The following is a 21,144-nucleotide window of genomic DNA, read 5'->3' as shown; positions in this document are numbered from 1 at the left end:
AGTTTTGCTCTCAGCTTCGGGCTAAAACGACCATGTTTCATCCTTGGTAATGGCGCCGTCAAAACACTGTTTCCACTCTTCAGTAAGGGTCTTCATGAGACCCTCGCACACATTCTTCCTCAGTGTTTTCATTTCTCTTGTCAATAATCTAGGCACCCAACGCGCACAGATTTTTCTGTACCCTAGTGACTATACCAGTGATACCACACTGCCCAATTACAATCGAGTCACTTCAGCAAGTTGTCGTGTGGTCACATATCTGGCGTTTTGGATGATTTGATCAATGGTCTCCTTATTCATATCACTCACTGCTGTCGATGGTCTACCGCATTGTGTATTGTCCAGCAGAGAGAAATCACCTTCTTTAAACCACTGCAACCACCACTGGATAGTGCTGTGATCCACTGTGTCATCCCCATAAACAGGGAGCAACTTCCTGTGAATCGATGTGGCAGAATCATCGCTGGTCTTGAAGAGGAACTCCATCACCGACCGTTGTCTCAACCTGACATCTACTTCACGGTCCATTATGGCTCGTCTGTAAATAAAAGAAGATATTTTTATATACCAAATTACAGCTAAATGATCCAAGTATGTTCACAAAAAAATTCATTCTCCTCCTGCAAAAAATAAAAAAAATTAGAGACAACTGTGCAAAACTTTTTGAACGCCCTTTGTATATAAGGTCCCAGAGGAGGGTCACGAGCGCATTTAGTTTTTATGCACCGTTATATCATAATAATTTCCTACTTCGCTTTTCAGACTATCAATATTTAAGACACTTAAATAACTTTAATCTAGAACACCTCATTTCTTAAGCTTTCCAGCATGGAAGGGGGTTGTTAAAGTCGGTGTTACATACATTTCACTGCAGGGATACCAAAACTAGTGATATTAGTTTCTTCTCATGTGGTATATGACTTGTGAAATATTGACGTGTAAAATTTTCCATCATGATTATAATTTCCCTAACATACAAACGAATAAAACACTTACTTTGATAATTTGCAAGGGAAAACTTGTTTCAGTGGAATTAAAAGTAATTGGAAATCAACCTTGCCCCACATGACAGAAAACACAAGATATCTTTGAAATCGACTGTGTCTATGTGCAGTCTTATGCCACATACAAATAGAATTTCATGACAACCAAGAGAATACAGAAGTATGTTGGTGGAGATGGAAACAAGAAGAATGCATTTTCATAGCTGTGCAGTGTGCACAATGTCTTGCGCTAAACTGGATGTCTGGATCCGATCAGCTACGTAAACACATCCTTCTTGCCTTAAGCGTAGTCATTGGTTGGGAAATCTGTTGTCATAACAGCGATGTGGGACTGGTTGATCCAGCTAAATTAGCATAACCTTCTCTTTTCATATTGGTGAAATATTCTGAACGATTCTCACGTAAGATATCACATTGCCTTAGTAAATTAAAATTTTTTTATTGCAGGAAAATCGTTTTACGCATAAGCTACCCCTACGCTCACCTTTCATGTTGCAAACTATCTACCTGAGCTATGATTACAGCAATGAGAGAGCACTGCATTAGTGCCTTGCCTGTATAATTATAAAGTGTTACTTCCAAAAACAGTATTACTTTTGAGGCTTTAATTTATTTCTGTATGGCATAATTTTATCTGCGTACATTATTTTCCACAAAACTGTATCATATTTTTCATTCAACGAGCTTGGACTTGAATTATTGTAATCACCAGTATAGCTTGAAGTAGCTACTTCATTTTCACACTTTCTTCTAACAACAGGGATATAGAGTCCTTATGAACGTTGTTTACATCTGTGAAGTCATTGTGTGTGCAACTTTTTTATCACCTATTTGGCGTCATTTACTAAACGCAAACACAGCGTTGCTATGCAAATGGTGGCTTCAATATGGGGACGTTACACTAGCACCAGTAAGCAGTCTAGTTAATTGTAGTAAGTCTATGTCCAGTCCACCGTGGTAGGTACGTGGCCAGCACTCCAGATTGCTAATTGAAGAGGCCCGGTTTCCCTTCCCGGCTGCGGTCGAGATTTCCTCTGCTCGGGGCATGGGCGTTGCGTTATCCTTATGTTCGTATAACCATAACTGACAATCAAAGATTGAGATGGCTATATGAGAATATCCCGTAATCCAATAACTAAAAACAAAAAAAAGTCTATGTCCACTGAGGCGAGTGTGTCGGTAAGGCAGCAAGCATCTCAATAGTTTATTGAAGCCTTAAGTATGTGCCATTGATCACTAGAGTTTTGATTTTGCATGTGTTATGTATCTGATACAGATTGGTTCGTGAACTGTTTATAGAGATTAAGATGACTTTGCTACCATCTGGACTTGTTTTTGGTTAGTAGTTCACTTTGTGAATTCCACCATCATCGACCCTAGGAGTCGCCTGTTTGTTCCACCGGTCTCTGGTTTACCATAAGTGCTAGTGATCATGAACTGTGCTCTACCTACACAGAACAGGACGGTAAAAATAGCAGTGGGTTTAAACACTGGACCTCTAGGTCTGGAGTAGTAGCCACTACCTACAGAACCATGGTGCCATGATAGCTCCTTTTTTTTAACATCAGAAGTCACTTATGTACAGTTGTTACTTGTTGTATTAAATTGACAGGTTGCCATTTTCAAAGGAAGAAAGGACAGATTAGCTTCCATAATTACAGTGACTCTACCAACTGAAGATACAATGAGCTATCGCTTTAATTCATGTGCTACAATGGCTACTGCAGTTTAAGATCATGAGACTGTGGCAACCGAGATAAGTTCACTGGATAAAAGATTAGTCACCCAAGAAAAATAATTAGAAGCATCATTCAGTGCCATGTAATTCTGCCTCTGGACTTGATAATAGCCTAGATTCAGTTAGAAAGCAAGTCCACAATTCTGTGCAGCTACATCGCATCCAAGTTAAGCCATTTTCTGAGTATTTGATCGCACAGTTCCCCCCAAATTGTTAGGATGATTATGTCGACGCCTTACCTACTGTCCAACAAGTCTTGCAGATATTCTGTGGGGATCAGGTCAGGTGATTTTGCAGGCCACTTGAGATGTAACAATGTGGGGAGTGTTCAGAAAACCATCACATATTCTTCCAGACTGTTGATCTTTGCTGTCATCATCTTTACGAGTGTGTCAGTGTGAGTAGTGGCCCTTTGCGATGTGACAGACTCAAAATGTTCATTGCATGCGGTTTGCATTGCAGTGTTCTCTCGCTAACTTGTTCAAATGGACTTTCATTCACTGCTGCAGTAATTCGTGTTTGGTTTGGAAGCAATTTTGATTCACAAGCTGTGAAACGCGTCTCCGATTCCTGTGTGAGGATCTTTTTTGACCACAATTTGGACGTCGTGTCTGGTGTTACACCACTGCTTGTAAACACGTTGAACAATCCATCTTGAAAAACCAACAGATGCAACAACTTCAAACACCTGGACACTGCCCAAAATGATTGCCCCTCCTTGCTACTCTGTCACATCCTTACATTTACACATGTTTGAGTACAGTGTATGCTTGAATCATGAATGTCTCACTGGTTGCTAAAGCCTTATCCTCATGTAGAGCCAGTGTCTGCGTGGTTGCACATGTGACTCGCTTGCTGCGCTATGTGTAAAGGCTTAATGATTCATCTGTGACTGCACGCTGTGGTGATTAAGTGTTTGCTCGGTGACCTTATTCCTTGGTACTGTGGGTAGTCCAGGGTGTCAGTCACAAAAGTCAATGCATACAATTTGTACACGTCACAATGCCGTCACATTCATGTCACTTTGTGTGAAATGAATGCTTTGTGGGGCCAACTAGATATTTCCCATAGACCCTGAGCAGCGGTCTGGTGTCGTCACGACCCAACCATTGCGTGGATACATTTAAACAGTTCGGCTTGATGAGTAAGTTTAAGTTTGAAATGGTAACTGAGTCTTTAGTACCATTTATGATGTCTCCAGTCTTAGGAGACAATATCTTATTCACAGACCAGGGTATGTCCCCTACAGAACAAAATTCATTAAGGATGCAAATACCGCCCGTGAAAGCCACCATTATATAATCGACTGTTTCGAGTGAATCATTCCAGTATTCACCTGATGTGGTTAACTAAGACTGCAGGCAATCTGAAACGGAGTGACTGGATGAGGATTAGATATCCCATTCCTCTCGCATGCTAGTCCTGTGACGTTACTGCGCCAGTTCGCTCACTTATTCTAGTGTAGTATCGGTATAGGAATGTAGAGAGATATTGTGTTTGTATCATTGGTGCTTGAGGGACTGAGAACTTGAGATGGGTATCGGAAAATTATGTGTCCTAACAAACAGAAGGTATTTGACTAAAGGAAAGGATTGACTGATAACACACTTCTTGAGGCATGGAAGAACCTTCAGTTTGGCGATGGAGGTATGTATGGTGTGTAAAAGTTGCAGAGGGATACCTAGGCTACACTGGAGTAAGCAGGTTCAAATGGTTGTAGATTGCAGTAATTACGTAGAGATGAAAAGGCTTGTACAGGATAGAGTATCATAGAGAACTACATCAAACCACTCCTAAGATTGAATATGACATCAACATCAACAACAGCAGCAGCAGCAGCAGCAACAACAACAACAACATGTACTATCACATGCCATGGACTGGAATATTAACATGAACATTGATATTTCTTCATATTTCTAAAGTAGTGTGAAGCTGTTGTAAATATGAAAGGCTACTTTTTGTAACCTATCTCAGTAGAATATTTTAGTAAATCACTATTGGCCATGGAAACCGTTACACAATATCTCTACATGGAACTCAGTTAGTAAATCACACACTGGCAAATAATGTCAAAAGCACAAGTGATTTGTCAACCAAGTATGTAAAAATTTCATTTTTAATACTAATGCCAACAGATTGGTGTTTGATGAAGATTACCATTGTGGCTATGCAGTAAGCAGCTAAACAGTGGAATACCCTGCGATATTATTTTTACATTTTGTACTCAGTAATTTTTGCCCAATCGTCATGCAGGTACAGCTGTATATCTGACATTATTTGCGAATATTGTTAACTGTGACAAATCATTTATGAATGTTACAAATGTGATTAACAAGTGCCAGATAGAGCACTATGATAGAAGGAATATTGCCAAGACCTCACAGTGGTGATTCGCTGAACTCGTCATATAAGCACAAGGATTACTTTGCTGTAAAACTGTAGTGTGTATGTTGCAACAAAATAACACCAAGTGCAGTGAAGAACTTTCCTGATATATTGCTGCGATGTTTCCTTGTCTTCAACAAATGTGACAGATAATTTGGATCATCATTAGTAGTATTACACACTGTAATATAGTTTACACTATATAAATGACTTTCCTGAAACACGGTTAGTACATTGATCAACCAGAACGTTATTACCACCCACCTAACAGCCAGTATGTCCACCGCTGGCACAGATAACAGCGGCAACGCATTGTGGCATGGAAGCAATGAGGCCTTGGTAGGTCGCTGGAGGGAATTGGTACCGGGGGGGGGGGTGGGGGTGGGGGGTGGGGGGGTGGCAGTGCATCAATTGGAACCTGGCCTTGTGTTGTGACATGGCACATTATATTGTTGATAAATGCCACTTGCCAATGCCATGGGGAAACATGATTCTCTTGAAGAGGTGCACAACCAGTCTATAATACACTTTTTATGGAGCCTTGCATGATGTCCACTAGACCCATAGATTCCCACATGAATATTCCCCATAGCGTAAAGGAGCCACGCCAACTTGTCTCTGTCCTGCAGTACAGGTGTCAAGGAGCTGTTCCCATTGAATGTAACATCAGCATGATGAAGAAGGTATCATGATTCATCAGAGCATGCAGCACTCTGCCACTGTGCTGATGTCCAGTGCCAATAGTCACGTACCCATTTCAGTTGTAGTTGCCGATATCATGGTGTTAACATTGGCGTAAGGTTAGGTCCTCAGCTGCAGAGGACTATCGTTATAAGTGTTCAGTGCACTGTATGTTCAGACACACTTTCACTCTGCCTAGCATTACAGTCTGATGTTAGTTCCTCCACAGTTCGCCACCTGTTCTGTATTACCAGTCTGCCCACCCTACGACGTCCGACATCTGTAATGATGTGTGGCTGACCAGCTCCATGACGTCTGAACGAAGTTTCACCTCGGTTTCGCCACATGTTGAAGACACGCACCACAGCACCAGACACCCAACAAGTCGTCCAATTTCTGAAATGCTCGTGCCAAGCCTCTGGGCCATCATAATCTGCCCTTGGTCAAACTCAGATAGATTGTGTACCTTCCCTATTCTGCACAGGAACAAGATGCTCACTGATACTACATGCACCATGCATGTGTCTAATTAGCAGTCAATCCTGTTCTTGCTGATCGGTGTGTATTGCTGCTAAATGATGGAAACACCGCCTATTGGCGAAATCAAGTTCATCGTAGACATAAAAGTGCTTGCGGCACTGATTGCACAGTGTTGATGTGTGATATGGCGCCAAGACATGAAGAAAAATGACGAATTAATCAAGTGTGATTCAAAAAGCAACTGGCAGTCTTTGTTGAGATTTTAATATCGGTTGAGGAGTCTTCAGACTATGTCACTGCTGTTTACTGATGTTCTCTCACAGGTATGACAGTTTTCTTCAAAGCATGAAGTACGAATGGATTAGTATTTTCTTTGTTTGAAGCACGTCCTGCACGTCCTCGTTGTAGAGACCATTATACTGCCAGTAGCCTTGTTGATACTGTGACCCAGCCAACCGAGTGGCCTCTTACAGTTACACTATATTCAAATCTCCTAATATGTGATGCCCTACACTTATATTGTGCTATCTATGATTGCAAAATTTCCTTCAACATCAATATATCGACTTGCTGCTAAATTGACTGAATGACATAGATGTTGACGGTATAGTGCTCATAAAATATCAATATTTTGAACATAATATAGTTTCAATAACATATATCATAGTGAAATTATTATTATTTTTTTACTTGAGACAGAAACATTTTATTTACATTTGTTGTATAAAACGTTTTCTTTGGGGTTACACAAAAAGTGGTTTCACGAGATTTGTTTAATTTTTATTAGTAAAAAGTGTAACATTTCCATAGCCTTTAAAATAAATTCGTAGAGCTAGCAGGGTACATTAAATTTAATTAAGTCATTAGTTTATATAATGATAGGAAATAGTGATACTAAACTGCAAATAATGCAAATAATAGTAGGAGATCAGAAACATATGTTATGTCTTTATTGACAGTAAGAAGGCAAGTACGCTTACCTCCAATATGTCTGAGGCACTCAATTAAAAAAAAGATTTTGGCACAATTTACTTTCTTTCAGTGATGGTGTTGCCAGCCTTTGAAATTAGCATCTTAACCAATAGAGAAATTACAGTGAGATTTTTAATCTGTTTTAGAGATGTAAATGGTTTGAAAAAGTTTTGTTTTTGGATCTTTGATCCAAAAATATTTGCAGAGCAGGTAAACGTCTTCACTCCACGTCCCCAAATCCCCTGTCAAATTTCTTGAGGGGGAGGGAGTTTCAAGTTTGTGGCCAAGCTTTATTTCGTACAATATGCAAATACTGACTTAAATTTAGTAATGAAAATTACCATACTTGCTCAGAGATAGGTTTCTATATTTCTCCTATTACTAACTCTAAACTTGGACTTCTATCCTTTAACGGCTTCAGCTACGTAACAGTCAGCTTGCTCGAGGACCAAGGACAAGAGTCAAGAATATTGTTGACAATGTTTGATGAAATTAAAAATCATTTCATCATGCAGAAAATATGGTTCCAAAGCATCCTCATTGCCAGTACAGTTTTCCATATTTTCCTTTGAAAAATCCTTTAATTTTTTTACTCTCGTCTCAACTTTATGAAGTTAATGATGTGTGTAATATTCTATATTATGTGTCATGTAACATTCCGGTGCTAGAAATTCTTAATGAATCTAAATTTAAAAAGTTTATTTGACATGATGTGTAACAAAATACTGAGTACTTAATCCAAGACCCAGTTAATACATATACAAAGTGGAATTATTAATGCATGATATCTCGGAGAAATGTATCGGTGTCAGCCATTTATCAGCAGTATAGTATCGAAATAATTCCTTAGAAATAACTGTGTATTGATATATCATTGTCATCTCCAGTGTTGCCTTTCCCAACATATTTTTCATTTTTTTTCCTCGTCGTGTTGTATAGCTCTTTCAAATAAGTCTTTCTCTGGCATAATAAATTGCTGCTTAAGTCATCTATGTTTTTCTGCTCATGTGATCCTACTCGATACGTTTTTTACTTCCTTATATAAGTGCTTGACAGTTTCTAGAGTATCCCGTCAGAAGCACATACTGGCAGAACACTCTTAGGTCCACACTGAGGATGGCAAAGGGCTATTAATGTATTGCTTCCCTAAATGTATTGATTACGATACACAGTATCTGTGTGTGAAATGTGGTTTCATGAGCACATTTGTTCATATGTCTCATTATCCTTGTTGAGTAATGGCTTATGGAACTGTGATGGCAACTAACTAAATAGAAGATTATGTTTCTATGAATTTAGTTGAGGGCAGTGGGGAGCTATCACCCATCCTCTAGAGCACAAGAAACGTGGCTATAGAATAAAGATCTGTTATTCTTGTAAATTTGTTTATGAAGGAGTGGAGCAAAGAAATTTGGAAAAAAGAGAAAAAGACAAGTATAAAGTTAAACCACTGATACAGAAATTCTTTTTTAAGGAACAGGGATCAAAAATCATGATTTAGTTAAAATAACAGTCTAGATCACAATGATATTTATTTGTTTACTTAAGTCAAAGTCATCTTCAGAATGTGAGCCCACTATGGCTGGTGCTGGCGGCTCCTCGGCCGATCTTGTGGTGGCACCAAATCGCTGTTCTCCTATGGACAACGTTGTCTAAATTTATTTTACAAAACTGATGATGCTAACAAATAAAAGTAAGGTTATCATTAGGGGAGAGTCGATTAAAATAGGGTACTTAATAAACAAAGTGGCATATGTAATGAACTATGTGTACCAATCTGTTGAGTTTTTAATGACAAATTGCCCTCTCTGTCTAATTACAATTGGGCATGAAAAACATACATTTAAAAAAATATGTCTCATCACAGAAAAGAATTTTTTACGCTTGTGTCAACTACCCCGTTGGATAAAACATGGTACTACATTATAATGAAATTAAAAAAAAAAAAAAAAAAACTCCATTTACAAACCCTGACAATCACTTCATGTGCAAAAAATCACATTTATATGGTTCATCATCATCATCATCATTAATGCCGGCGCACTGATCATGAGCCCATTCACTACACTCATAACACTTCACCCAGCCTACTTCAGACTTAGAATTGGAGAAAAGTTCGTTACAATAAATTCAAGCTGTATTATTATCTTCTCCTTCCTCTTCTGACGATGTGCTATACTCCTGTACTTTTCCAACTTTCTTTGCTTTCTTCTGTCCATCATTTCTGACTTCAGTAGGCCTATAACTATTAGAATGTGGCCCCATTTGAAGTTTCCTTTTGGGAGTCTTCCCCTTTTTCATAGAAGACTTTAATTCTTCCTTATAAGGTGAACTTGTAAGAACAGCTGCCTTTCCTCTTCTTCTATCAGATTTTTGTTCTATCGGCACTGCTTTTATGTCTTTCAGAGAGATGTGGAAAGCTGAAGTTGAAGGCTTAGGCCTATCTGACTGGGATGTTTCTCTGTTTAATGACTCTGAAGTAGGTTCCGAAGGCAGGACAACACCTTTCTCCAACAATGGGTCGGTGTCTGTTGTTTCAGCAGGCTGATACATCCAATAGGGAAAAATATCTGCATCCAGGGGGAAGATTCCAGACGGAATGCATTTGCAGCAGTCTCAATAGAAGCAGCTTCCATGAATGCTGTCCCATACAGCCCTGCAGCTTGATTGATGGTTATCACTCGTCCAGGATGACACTGAACCCACTCTCGAACCTCTTGAGAGTGATAGTTACTCAATGGGGCCATGAATGCAACATCCAGGGGCTGCATTCAGTGGGTGCAGTGTGGGGGGAAGCATAAGAGATTAACATGATTTTCTCTAGCCATATCAATAAGTTCAGTACTCTTTGTGAGTGTCGAGTGACCATCCAAGAGCAGAAGAACGGGTTTCTCTGCCGTTGGTTTAGAAAATTCAACAAGTCGTTGAAACCACTTCGGGAAAATTTCTTTCTGCATCCATCCGCTACGGTGATACTTCGCAGTGGATTCTGGCGGAGCATTATCCAGCAGCTCAGGCTTGGTTCTTTGTCTAGGGAACACAAACATTGTAGGCATATAAATTCCAGAAGCGCTCATACAGGCTACAGCAGTCACTAAGATGCCTCTCTCCGCAGAAACGAAACCGCCAACTTAACGTTTTCCCCTCAATGTAAGCACCTTTGATTGCTTATTAGGGACTGTTATAATTCCTATCTCATCCACATTACAGACTATATCCGCTGTGAAGTTGTACCTGTTATAAAGTTCTAACAGGAAACCAAAGAACTGCTTCACCACTGCACGGTTAAAGCCCATTGCTCTGGCAAAAGATATTGGCTCGGCAGAACGCAGGCTTATTTCCGGATTCCTCTTCAAAATCGAATAGAACCAGCATTTACCTGCCATCTTCTTAGTCTTGCTGAAGTTATGCGGCAAGTTATTTTCCTCTGCCAGTTCGAAAGCAAGACTCCACACCTCATCTATGGTCAATACAAACTATCTGTTTTCCATTAACAGGATATATTCAGCCAGTTAATTTTCCTGCTCCTGATTAAACGTAGGTTTGTAGCAGCCTAGACCTAAAACAACAACAACAATAATAATAATAATAACTGCAGCAGTTTAATTAATTTCTTCTAAAGCAGTAAATACGCCTACCTTTCTTTGTAGCATCCTCTAAACACATTCCACTCAGGGTCTTTTTTATACGTGCTTCCAGAGTACTCTGAGGAACGCCGAAGGACTCTGATGCTTTCAGTAGCCCATTGTTTGGGCCAAAACTGCCGCTACAGCTTCTTTCATACTCTCTTCACTCCATGACTGTCTGTCAGTTTTCCTTTTATAAGGTGCCATAATTATGGCATAATTTAAGTTAGATCCTGTGAATAACAATAACAACAACAATAATAATAATAATAATAAATTTTCTAATTGAACAAACTAAATAAACAATTTGAAAATCGCAAATGGCGATTTTTAAATCAGTTCGATAAAACGGGGACCTACCCTGTTTTACCAAACTTAGAGGCACCCTGTTTTATCCTACAATTCCGCGTTAAGAAAAAGTTGATTTCAACAGCCCCTTGAGTGGTACAAACATTTTGAAACACTCAACAATCTGTAGTGCAAACAACGTTTAACTTATATCATGCTTAATTTACAGTCTTCAAAATAGTGTCTTGCAAATATAAAAGCACAATTCACCGTCGAATATTACAACAGAACACTGTAAGAATATATTTTGCCACTTAGAGAACTCACGGTTGCTTTCAACAGACTGCAGCTACTCTAACAAGGGAACATCCCCATCGCACCCCCCTCAGATTTAGTTATAAGTTGGCACAGTGGATAGGCTTTGAAAAACTGAACACAGATCAATCGAGAAAACAGGAAAAAGTTGTGTGGAACTATGAAAAAATAAGCAAAATATACAAACTGGGTCGTCCATGGGTAAGATATGCAGCATTAAGGACAATATGAGGAGAGGAGCGCCGTGGTCCTGTGGTTAGTGTGAACAGCTGTGGAACGAGAGGTCCTTGATTCAAATCTGCCCTCGACTGAAAATTTTAACATTTCAGTTTATGTGAAAAACTCTTATGTTTTCATCACTTTTTTTGGAGTGATTATTACATCCACAAGAAAACCTAAATCGGGCAAGGTAGAAGAATCTTTTCACCCATTCGCCAAGTGTACTAGTTAGGTGGGTCGACAACATATTCCTGTCATGTGACGCACATGCTGTCACCAGTGTCGATACAAAATATCAGACGTGTTTTCCTGTGGAGGAATCGGTTGACCTATGACCTTGCGATCAAATGTTTTCGGTTCCCATTGGAGAGGCACGTCCTTTGGTCAACTAATTACACGGTTTTGCGGTGCGGTCGCAAAACACAGACACTAATCTTATTGCAGTGAACAGAGACGTCAATGAACGAACGGACAGATCATAACTTTGCGAAAACAAAGAAAGCAAAATTTTCAGCCGAGAGCAGATTTGAACCAAGGACCTCTCGTTCCGCAGCTGTTCACGCTAACCACGGACCCACGGCGCTTCTCAACTGACATTTCCCATAATGTTGCCTATCTTACACATGGACGACCCAGTTTGTATATTTTGCTTATTTTTTCATAGTTCCACACAACTTCTTCCTGTTTTTTCGATTGATCTGTGTTCAGTTTTTCAAGGCCTATCCACTGTGCCAACTTATAACTAAATCTGAGGGGGGTGCGATGGGGATGTTCCCTTGTAAGAATGAAGGTCATCGAGTGGGAAAGAGCTTACTATGTTTACCGGGAGATGGCAGCACATATCAGACGAGAAAAGTACAATACCCTGTTTCATCAGATTACCCTGTTTTAGCAGACTCTCCCCTATGTAACTGTAAGCCTAATCCTTGGTGAAGGAGTGTAGCCTCTCGTATAATACATTCTTTGTGGGCCATCCACGATTGTTGCTAATATTTTTATGATGTATAAATCCACTCCAGTTGTAACCGAGAAATCGTTTACTTGGATAAATAAACAGGGTTTCAGAATGTAAATCCCATCTTCAGGTGCTACAAAGACAAAGGAAACTAAGAAGGATACTACACAAAATTAATTAACATTAAAAGTGTGCATACAGATGCGAACATCTGGTCATGCCTTGATTGCATATAAGAAAATCATGTCAGTCATGTACAAAAAAAAAAAAAAAAAAAAAACCAGCAAAGCAAATTTGTCAAGTAGCATGCGAGATCCTGTGTGGGTGAGGCATGGAAAGGTTCTTCAAGTCAGTCAGTACCAAACCAGGCGAATGGGGCCTAACCAAGGGAAAAAAACGGGGAACTAATGTGAGCTACAAACCAATTGAGAATGACTTGACATGTGGCATAGCGTTAACAAAGTAAAATGAAGGCATAAATGCCGTAAAATGCCTATTTCTCAACCTCAAAAGTAGCTTACCATATAAATGCCTGGCCCGCCACATGTCCTGGATACTCAGCAGGACCGGTCAACCACCTGTCGAGTAATGCGCAACGAGATGCGTCAGTGCACATATAGGTTGCATACAGTGGCCGCTGTCAGAAGGAATACTGAGGACGGGAGGGACAACCAAAGAAATCACAGGTAACAACACTGCCAAATGCCCACATTTTGTTCCAAACGCCACCCACTACTATAGTCTGATCCACGAACGATGGCAGTTCGCTCTTATCGATGCACGAACAGGAATGGCATTGTTGACGTTTCCAAGCGACAGTTGCAGTACGCGCATGCGCATCAAGGAAGTGTATATCATGCAAATTATGTTTCTTACTTGCTTATGCAGAATTTATCACTTACCGCGATCATCAGTGATGACAGCTCACAACAAATGAAATATAAATTCACTAAATTTTTCATACTACACCACAGAATCTCGCATGCTACTCCATAAATTTGCTTTACTGTTTTTTTTTTTTATATGACAGGCACGATTATCTTGTGCGCGATGAAAGTATGACCTAATGTTCATATTTGTATGCACCCTTTTAATGTTAATTAATTGTGTATAGTATCCCTCTTACTTTCCCTTGTTGTTGTAAAGCCTGAAGATGGAATCTGCAGCCTGAAACCTGTCTCATGTGCACAATTTTACGCAAATAAACGCTTCTTCAATTACTAATGGAGTGAATTTATTCCTCTTGTTAAGAAATGGTATTCATGGGCCATCTTTCATAGGGACCCATGACCGTAGCAGTCTGGTCCCTTTAATCCCACAAACCAACCATTTTTCATAAACTCGCATTACAGTGTGTTGTGACAACCACCATGATGACTGCATAGGTACCACTGTCATTAAGATGTTACAATTTCCGAGTTACACTTAAAGTGTCTCACTTAAAATTCTCTTTGCCAATAAGTAATATAGAAGTTTGAAATAACTGTTAGCTTCATCACAGTCACGTTTGATGAGTACTTTGAATTTTGTTTTCAGGGCAAAAGTTTGCACTGCTGGAGATGAAGTGTACACTTTCAAAAGTTCTACGTAATTTCAAGCTCTCAACACCACAGGACGAACTGGTCCTGAGTCCAGAAATAGTTATGAAGTCTGCCAACAACATCATGGTGTGCGTGGAACCACGAAAGTGATAGCCTACCATAGCAAAATTAAAACACTTGTTTGCCAAAATCATTTTGATTAAATAATTGGTTATTTATTTACTAATAAAGTAGTTATATATTGTTCATTTGGAGTTTTCTTTGCATGAAGTTCTCCTTGTATATTCTAATCCTGTTGCTCTCCTACTGATCACTCGCCCTGGCTTGCATCTTATTATGGACGAGAATAACATGTTACATTATGTCTCAGTTGTAAGAAATTGTATTATGTATGGCAACTGTGCCAGTGACAAAGTCGATGTTCTTTTAAATTTAGACTAATTCATAATATTATGAAGAGATATCGGCCTTCAATTTGTTTCATGTAGTGCATAATGCATCTATGACACTTTATTTTCTTAAAGCCAGACAAATACACTCCTGGAAATTGAAATAAGAACACCGTGAATTCATTGTCCCAGGAAGGGGAAACTTTATTGACACATTCCTGGGGTCAGATACATCACATGATCACACTGACAGAACCACAGGCACATAGACACAGGCAACAGAGCATGCACAATGTCGGCACTAGTACAGTGTATATCCACCTTTCGCAGCAATGCAGGCTGCTATTCTCCCATGGAGACGATCGTAGAGATGCTGGATGTAGTCCTGTGGAACGGCTTGCCATGCCATTTCCACCTGGCGCCTCAGTTGGACCAGCGTTCGTGCTGGACGTGCAGACCGCGTGAGACGACGCTTCATCCAGTCCCAAACATGCTCAATGGGGGACAGATCCGGAGATCTTGCTGGCCAGGGTAGTTGACTTACACCTTCTAGAGCACGTTGGGTGGCACGGGATACATGCGGACGTGCATTGTCCTGTTGGAACAGCAAGTTCCCTTGCCGGTCTAGGAATGGTAGAACGATGGGTTCGATGACGGTTTGGATGTACCGTGCACTATTCAGTGTCCCCTCGACGATCACCAGTGGTGTACGGCCAGTGTAGGAGATCGCTCCCCACGCCATGATGCCGGGTGTTGGCCCTGTGTGCCTCGGTCGTATGCAGTCCTGATTGTGGCGCTCACCTGCACGGCGCCAAACACGCATACGACCATCATTGGCACCAAGGCAGAAGCGACTCTCATCGCTGAAGACGACACGTCTCCATTCGTCCCTCCATTCACGCCTGTCGCGACACCACTGGAGGCGGGCTGCACGATGTTGGGGCGTGAGCGGAAGACGGCCTAACGGTGTGCGGGACCGTAGCCCAGCTTCATGGAGACGGTTGCGAATGGTCCTCGCCGATACCCCAGGAGCAATAGTGTCCCTAATTTGCTGGGAAGTGGCGGTGCGGTCCCCTACGGCACTGCGTAGGATTCTACGGTCTTGGCGTGCATCCGTGCGTCGCTGCGGTCCGGTCCCAGGTCGACGGGCACGTGCACCTTCCGCCGACCACTGGCGACAACATCGATGTACTGTGGAGACCTCACGCCCCACGTGTTGAGCAATTCGGCGGTACGTCCACCCGGCCTCCCGCATGCCCACTATACGCCCTCGCTCAAAGTCCGTCAACTGCACATACGGTTCACGTCCACGCTGTCGCGGCATGCTACCAGTGTTAAAGACTGCGATGGAGCTCCGTATGCCACGGCAAACTGGCTGACACTGACGGCGGCGGTGCACAAATGCTGCGCAGCTAGCGCCATTCGACGGCCAACACCGCGGTTCCTGGTGTGTCCGCTGTGCCTTGCGTGTGATCATTGCTTGTACAGCCCTCTCGCAGTGTCCGGAGCAAGTATGGTGGGTCTGACACACCGGTGTCAATGTGTTCTTTTTTCCATTTCCAGGAGTGTATTTACAAATAAACAGAGTTACAGAAAACATGAAGATCCTTTTGCCTCAGGACAGTCAAATCACAGAGGAGTGAAGAGAGCAATTATTGCTTTTAAAATAACTTTACGCAGTGTAAAAGATAGTACCAGAGTATATTTCTATTACATACTCATTAACAATGAAATACTTTCAGTCCTTAAGGTTGGAAGGTTAATGAACTGATATAAAAATTTGCCTTATGGTTATTAAAAGATAGAGGAATCTGAAACAGCTATTACTGCTCTCATTTAAAGTGCCAGTTTGTGTTACCTCGGATCTCAAAGACAAACAACTCAGTCAGTTATTGCACTTCCGTTATTTTCTTTTATTAAGATGTATGAAACTTAGGACACCGGTGCAACTGGTTTATCAGACTATAAGTAATGTGTTTCCGATACGGAAGAGAGTAATAGTAATGAGACAGTTCTAACAAACATGCTCTACTGGCATTCATACTCGATACGATGACAAAACATTCTCTGGCCTTTTGCATCATCACATGGTTTGTAATGTAGCTCGTGACAATAGTACTGTTGTGTCAGTGGACTCCAAATTAGTCTTTTTGTTCTCTATTAAATCTACTTTTTGTGCAGCAAAGGGATAAATATACTGTGACAGGTCAGTCGTAATATTTCAGGCCTTAATTGCTTCACATAATCACAAAAAATCATAATAATTCTGTATCCTATATATACTGTTTAAAACCACTGCCTACATGACAAATTAAACTGGTTGCCTAACTGGAAACTAAAGAGTAATTTTTCTGAGTTGCAGAAATTATCGCTTGTTTCACATCGTAAGAATCAATGGAAATGCAACAAAGATCTGTAACTAAATGAGTGTAAGCTCCTGCCATACGTGAATGGTTACACCTTGTGAGAAATGGCTTTTGTCATTTTGCAACCAACAAATCACAAGCCTTGTCTGACGTTCCAGCTTCTAAACGTCTACTTTCAACAATTTATGTACAGGAGCTAGTCACTGGCGTACCACAATTCTTTGATTTATTATCCATCAAACTCCCAATTAGCCATATCCCTACTGTCTCCTTAATACCAATTCGGACAATGCTGAATGCCCTAGCATGATTCATCAGTCACGTCTGCTTGGTCAGATATATTTTTAGTTACACTGACCCGCAGTGAGGAGACTTTTAAGGATGTAAAACACGCCATAAAACAAGAATACGTAATACATACTTACAAAAAATAAATTTCTAATTTTATATCCACAGATCCTTAGTGAAATGGTCAGATTGTGTGTGGACTAAGTCAAAGTATCTGAAACACATTTTCATTTAAGAGGAATAATAAATTTGTCACAAATATGTATGTATATAGACTTAGGTGTATAAGATAATTGCTAGGCAATTGTAGCCACCCATCATCAAACAGAAAATCAGTTTACAACACTTATTTTCATTGATCACATTACTGGACTGCAAGCGTGAAGAACTTTAATGATTTTACGTAACATTCATGTTGTTTGTTGTTGTTGTTAATAATACATATGACAGCTGGAAGAAAGTGGAGTAGGAGGACTTGACCACCTACAAATCCTGCAGGCTCCTCTAAAACGGAACCTTATTCGTAGGTAATTATGTAATGAAATCAAGCAAAGTATACTAGCTTTTTTATTTTTATATCTCAAATGTTACATGCGCATTGCAAATATATACAGGGTGGGACAAATAAGTAGCCAAGATGAGTGAATACGACCGGACCACGCATATAATTACACCACGTTACTTCAAACAGGATGGAGCAACTGCCCGAACAGTCAGCCGAACCTTGGAGCACGTTTATACAATCTTCATGCCTGACAGAGTTGTTAGCAGAGGTCAGTCTGGTCGCAGCCATACTGGCCACCTAGGTCACCTGATCTGTCAGTGTGCGATTACTTTGTGTGAGGAGCCCTCAAGTCCAAGGTGTATCGCAACCACCCTCATAGTCTTCAAGAACTGCAGCAGAACATTTTGGATGAGATTGCAGCAGTTCCAACAGTCCAGCTCCGATCTGTCTTCAGTAACTTGCCGACTAGGGCCCAAAAATGCGAAGAGATGAATGGTGGTCACTTCCAACATCTGCTATAGTCAGGTTAGTACTGTATTTCCTTTTATCTGCCGAATTTCTTTTTAGCCTATCCTCGAACTCTGTTCTCCGGGCCTATACCATCCTGCATTTCTAATCCACGTCCGGCTATCCAGATTTAGGTCTTCTGTGATCTCCCTAAATCGCTCCTGGCAAATGCCATGATGGTTCCTTTGGAAGGGGACGGCCGATTTCCTTCCCCATCTTTGAAATATTCCGAGCTAACATTCCAGGTTTGTGCTCAGTCTCTAATGACCTCGATGTGGACGGGACGTTAAACCCTAATGTTCCTTCCTTTTCAATAAATATAAATTTAGGTTCCTTGGAACTCAATTTAATAACAAGTTTTAATCCTAAGAACTTAACACAATCAACCTCTTCTACCTATTTGTTATATTTTAGGCATATACAACCGCCATTATGGACAGTTTGAAGGGACAAGGTATCTAATATTCCGCTAATCCACAGATATGATGACCGATTGGAAGCGTGACGGTGACATGAATGGTGCATGGTCCCATAACTTAACGTCGATCTTGCCTTCCACACACCACGTGTTTCGTGCCGGCAAGCTGCCTAGTTAGGCCCTATTCAAACGGGGATACTGAAATCCTGTCTCCAGCTACCTGACAAGCAGTAGTCTGGCTGACTGGAGAACTCTAGTGATCCATCACCTTCACACAACCATGACTCGAGTATCCCATACCACCAGCTTGTCTGCCTCCTCGGCCAGATGTTGGTTTTAAGACAAGGCAGACAACTGCAGTGAAACATTAGGAGTGGGTTCGTGTGTAGGGTCTGGTTTCTCCGACAAATTTCCTTCTGGTATACTCATGTGTTAAGAAAAGAAAGTGGAAACTTTATCACCTCTGACAAACAATTTTTTTTTTTTTCCTGCGCAATCCACTGGGCAGTGGCGGACAAATACATAACGTAGATTTTTCCACTTCCTGCGCTCGTTCGCTATGCAACATACAATAAAAGTAAATAACATAATAATTAATAAATAACGCAAAATAAAGCAGTATAAACTTTGTCAAATACATACAAACACACACGTACCTATGTTATGGATTTTTGTGCACTACAACATTATTACCTCTTTCAAGTACCTGCAGCGGGATGTACTTTTGCATCGCTGACGGTGTACTCTCCTAGACCGCACAGTACAACTACATAGACCGTCTTTGAAACTACCAGACTAATTTGGGAAGTGTTGAACTATACCCACTTGCCTATTCCAAACGAAGGACAGAGGAAAAAGACAGATCAGGGTTTTTATTCGCTGTGGAATTTACCTAATTGCTGGCTGCGATGGGCGGGACGCCTATCCCCACTGAAAATTTACGTGGTACTGGATCAATATTTATAAATAGTTTCATGCCCTATTACTATCAAGAGTATAGCTGTACAGTAGTGGACTTCTTTTCCTATGTACGTCCAGTATGTTACATTTATTTACGTGCAGGGTCAACTGCCAGAGTCTGCAACATTCATCAATTCTCTAGAGGTCATACTGCAAATCGTTACTATCTTCTGGTGTTGCTGCTTTGTTATAGATAGCAACCGCATCATCTGCGAACAGTCTTAAAGAGAATCTGACGGTTTGTTCTAGATCATTTATCTATGTTGTAAACAGTAACAGTCCTATCACACTTCCTTGGGGTACTCCGGAAATTACCTTTATATCTGTCGATTTAGTTCCGTTCAGAGCGACGCGTTGAGTTCTATCTGCAAGGATGTCTTGAATCCAGTCGCTAATCTGCTTCGATACTCGACAAACTCGTATTTTTTTCACTAAATGGCAGTGCGGGGTGGTGTCAAAAGCCTTCCTAAAGTCAAGGAATACGGCATCAACCTGAGCGCCGTTGTCAACGCCGCTATGGATCTCATGAAGGAACAGAGAGAACGAGCTGAGTTTCGCAGGATCTCTGTTTGCGGAATCCATGGCGATATTTATAGAGGAGATTTTTATTCTCCAAAAACTTCGTAATTCTGGAGCATAAAACATGTCCATAAATTCTGCAAGAGATTGACGTCAATGATATAGGTCTATAATTGTGTGCATCTGTCCTACAGCCCTCTTTAAAAACGGGAATGACTTGCGCTTTCTTCCAGGCACTAGGAACCCTTCGTTGCTCAAGCGATCCATGATAAATTTCTGCTAGAATGGAAGCAAGTTCTTTCGCTTAATCTTTCTAGAATCTTATAGGTATCTCATCTGGTCCTGACGCCTTTCCACTGCTAAGCGATTGTAGTTGTTTTTCTATTCTGCGATCGGTTATCTCAAAATCTGCCATTTCGACGTTCGTACGGCGATTGAAAGGAGGGACCGTGCTACGATCTTCCGCAGTGAGACAATTTCGGAAGATCGAATTCAGTATTTCGGCCTTATCTCTGTTATCTTCCGTTTCGGTGACAGAATTGTCACTGAGTGAATGAATAGATGATTTTGACCCACTTTTTGATTTTAGATGCGACCAAAACCTCATAGGGGTGCATTACGTGATATCAACAAAAAATCTGTAAAACATGTACATTATAAACAGTGCCTGAAAGAAATAGGTGTTGATTTTTACACAATATTGAGCCGTAAAAGTACCCTGTATCCTTAAACTAACTTACGCTAGCAACAACACACACACCGATGTCCGACTCGGACCTCCGGCGGGAGCAGCCGCGCAATCCGTGACATGGCGCCTTAAACCGTGCGGCCAGTTCGCGTGGCTATCAGACAACTGCTGCTCCTGTTGTTACTGCGGCTGGCGCGTCCACTCGGCTCGGCGTCAGCCGGTACCAAAGTAATCAAATGGAAATCGATAATATTTCTCGTTGATTACTGTATACGAATGGAACATGAAAGGGAGAAA

General features: G+C 40.9%; 1 protein-coding gene across 1 annotated transcript in view; it reads left to right on the top strand.

The window, feature by feature from the left end:
* LOC124555720 (cytochrome P450 4C1-like) overlaps positions 1 to 14,455 on the top strand; it is a 258,545-nt gene extending 244,090 nt beyond the window's left edge. Inside the window, exon 14 of the mRNA XM_047129727.1 lies at positions 14,203 to 14,455. Coding sequence (XP_046985683.1) covers positions 14,203 to 14,357 — 155 coding nt within the window. The 3' untranslated portion in view covers positions 14,358 to 14,455. The remainder of the gene's footprint in view (positions 1 to 14,202) is intronic.
* Positions 14,456 to 21,144: the final 6,689 nt, after the last annotated feature.

The sequence above is a fragment of the Schistocerca americana genome, chromosome X (genome assembly GCF_021461395.2).
Source record: "Schistocerca americana isolate TAMUIC-IGC-003095 chromosome X, iqSchAmer2.1, whole genome shotgun sequence".
Taxonomy (NCBI): domain Eukaryota; kingdom Metazoa; phylum Arthropoda; class Insecta; order Orthoptera; family Acrididae; genus Schistocerca; species Schistocerca americana.
The sequence above is the reverse complement of the archived record's forward strand: the minus strand, read 5'-3'. Positions and strand labels throughout refer to the sequence as shown.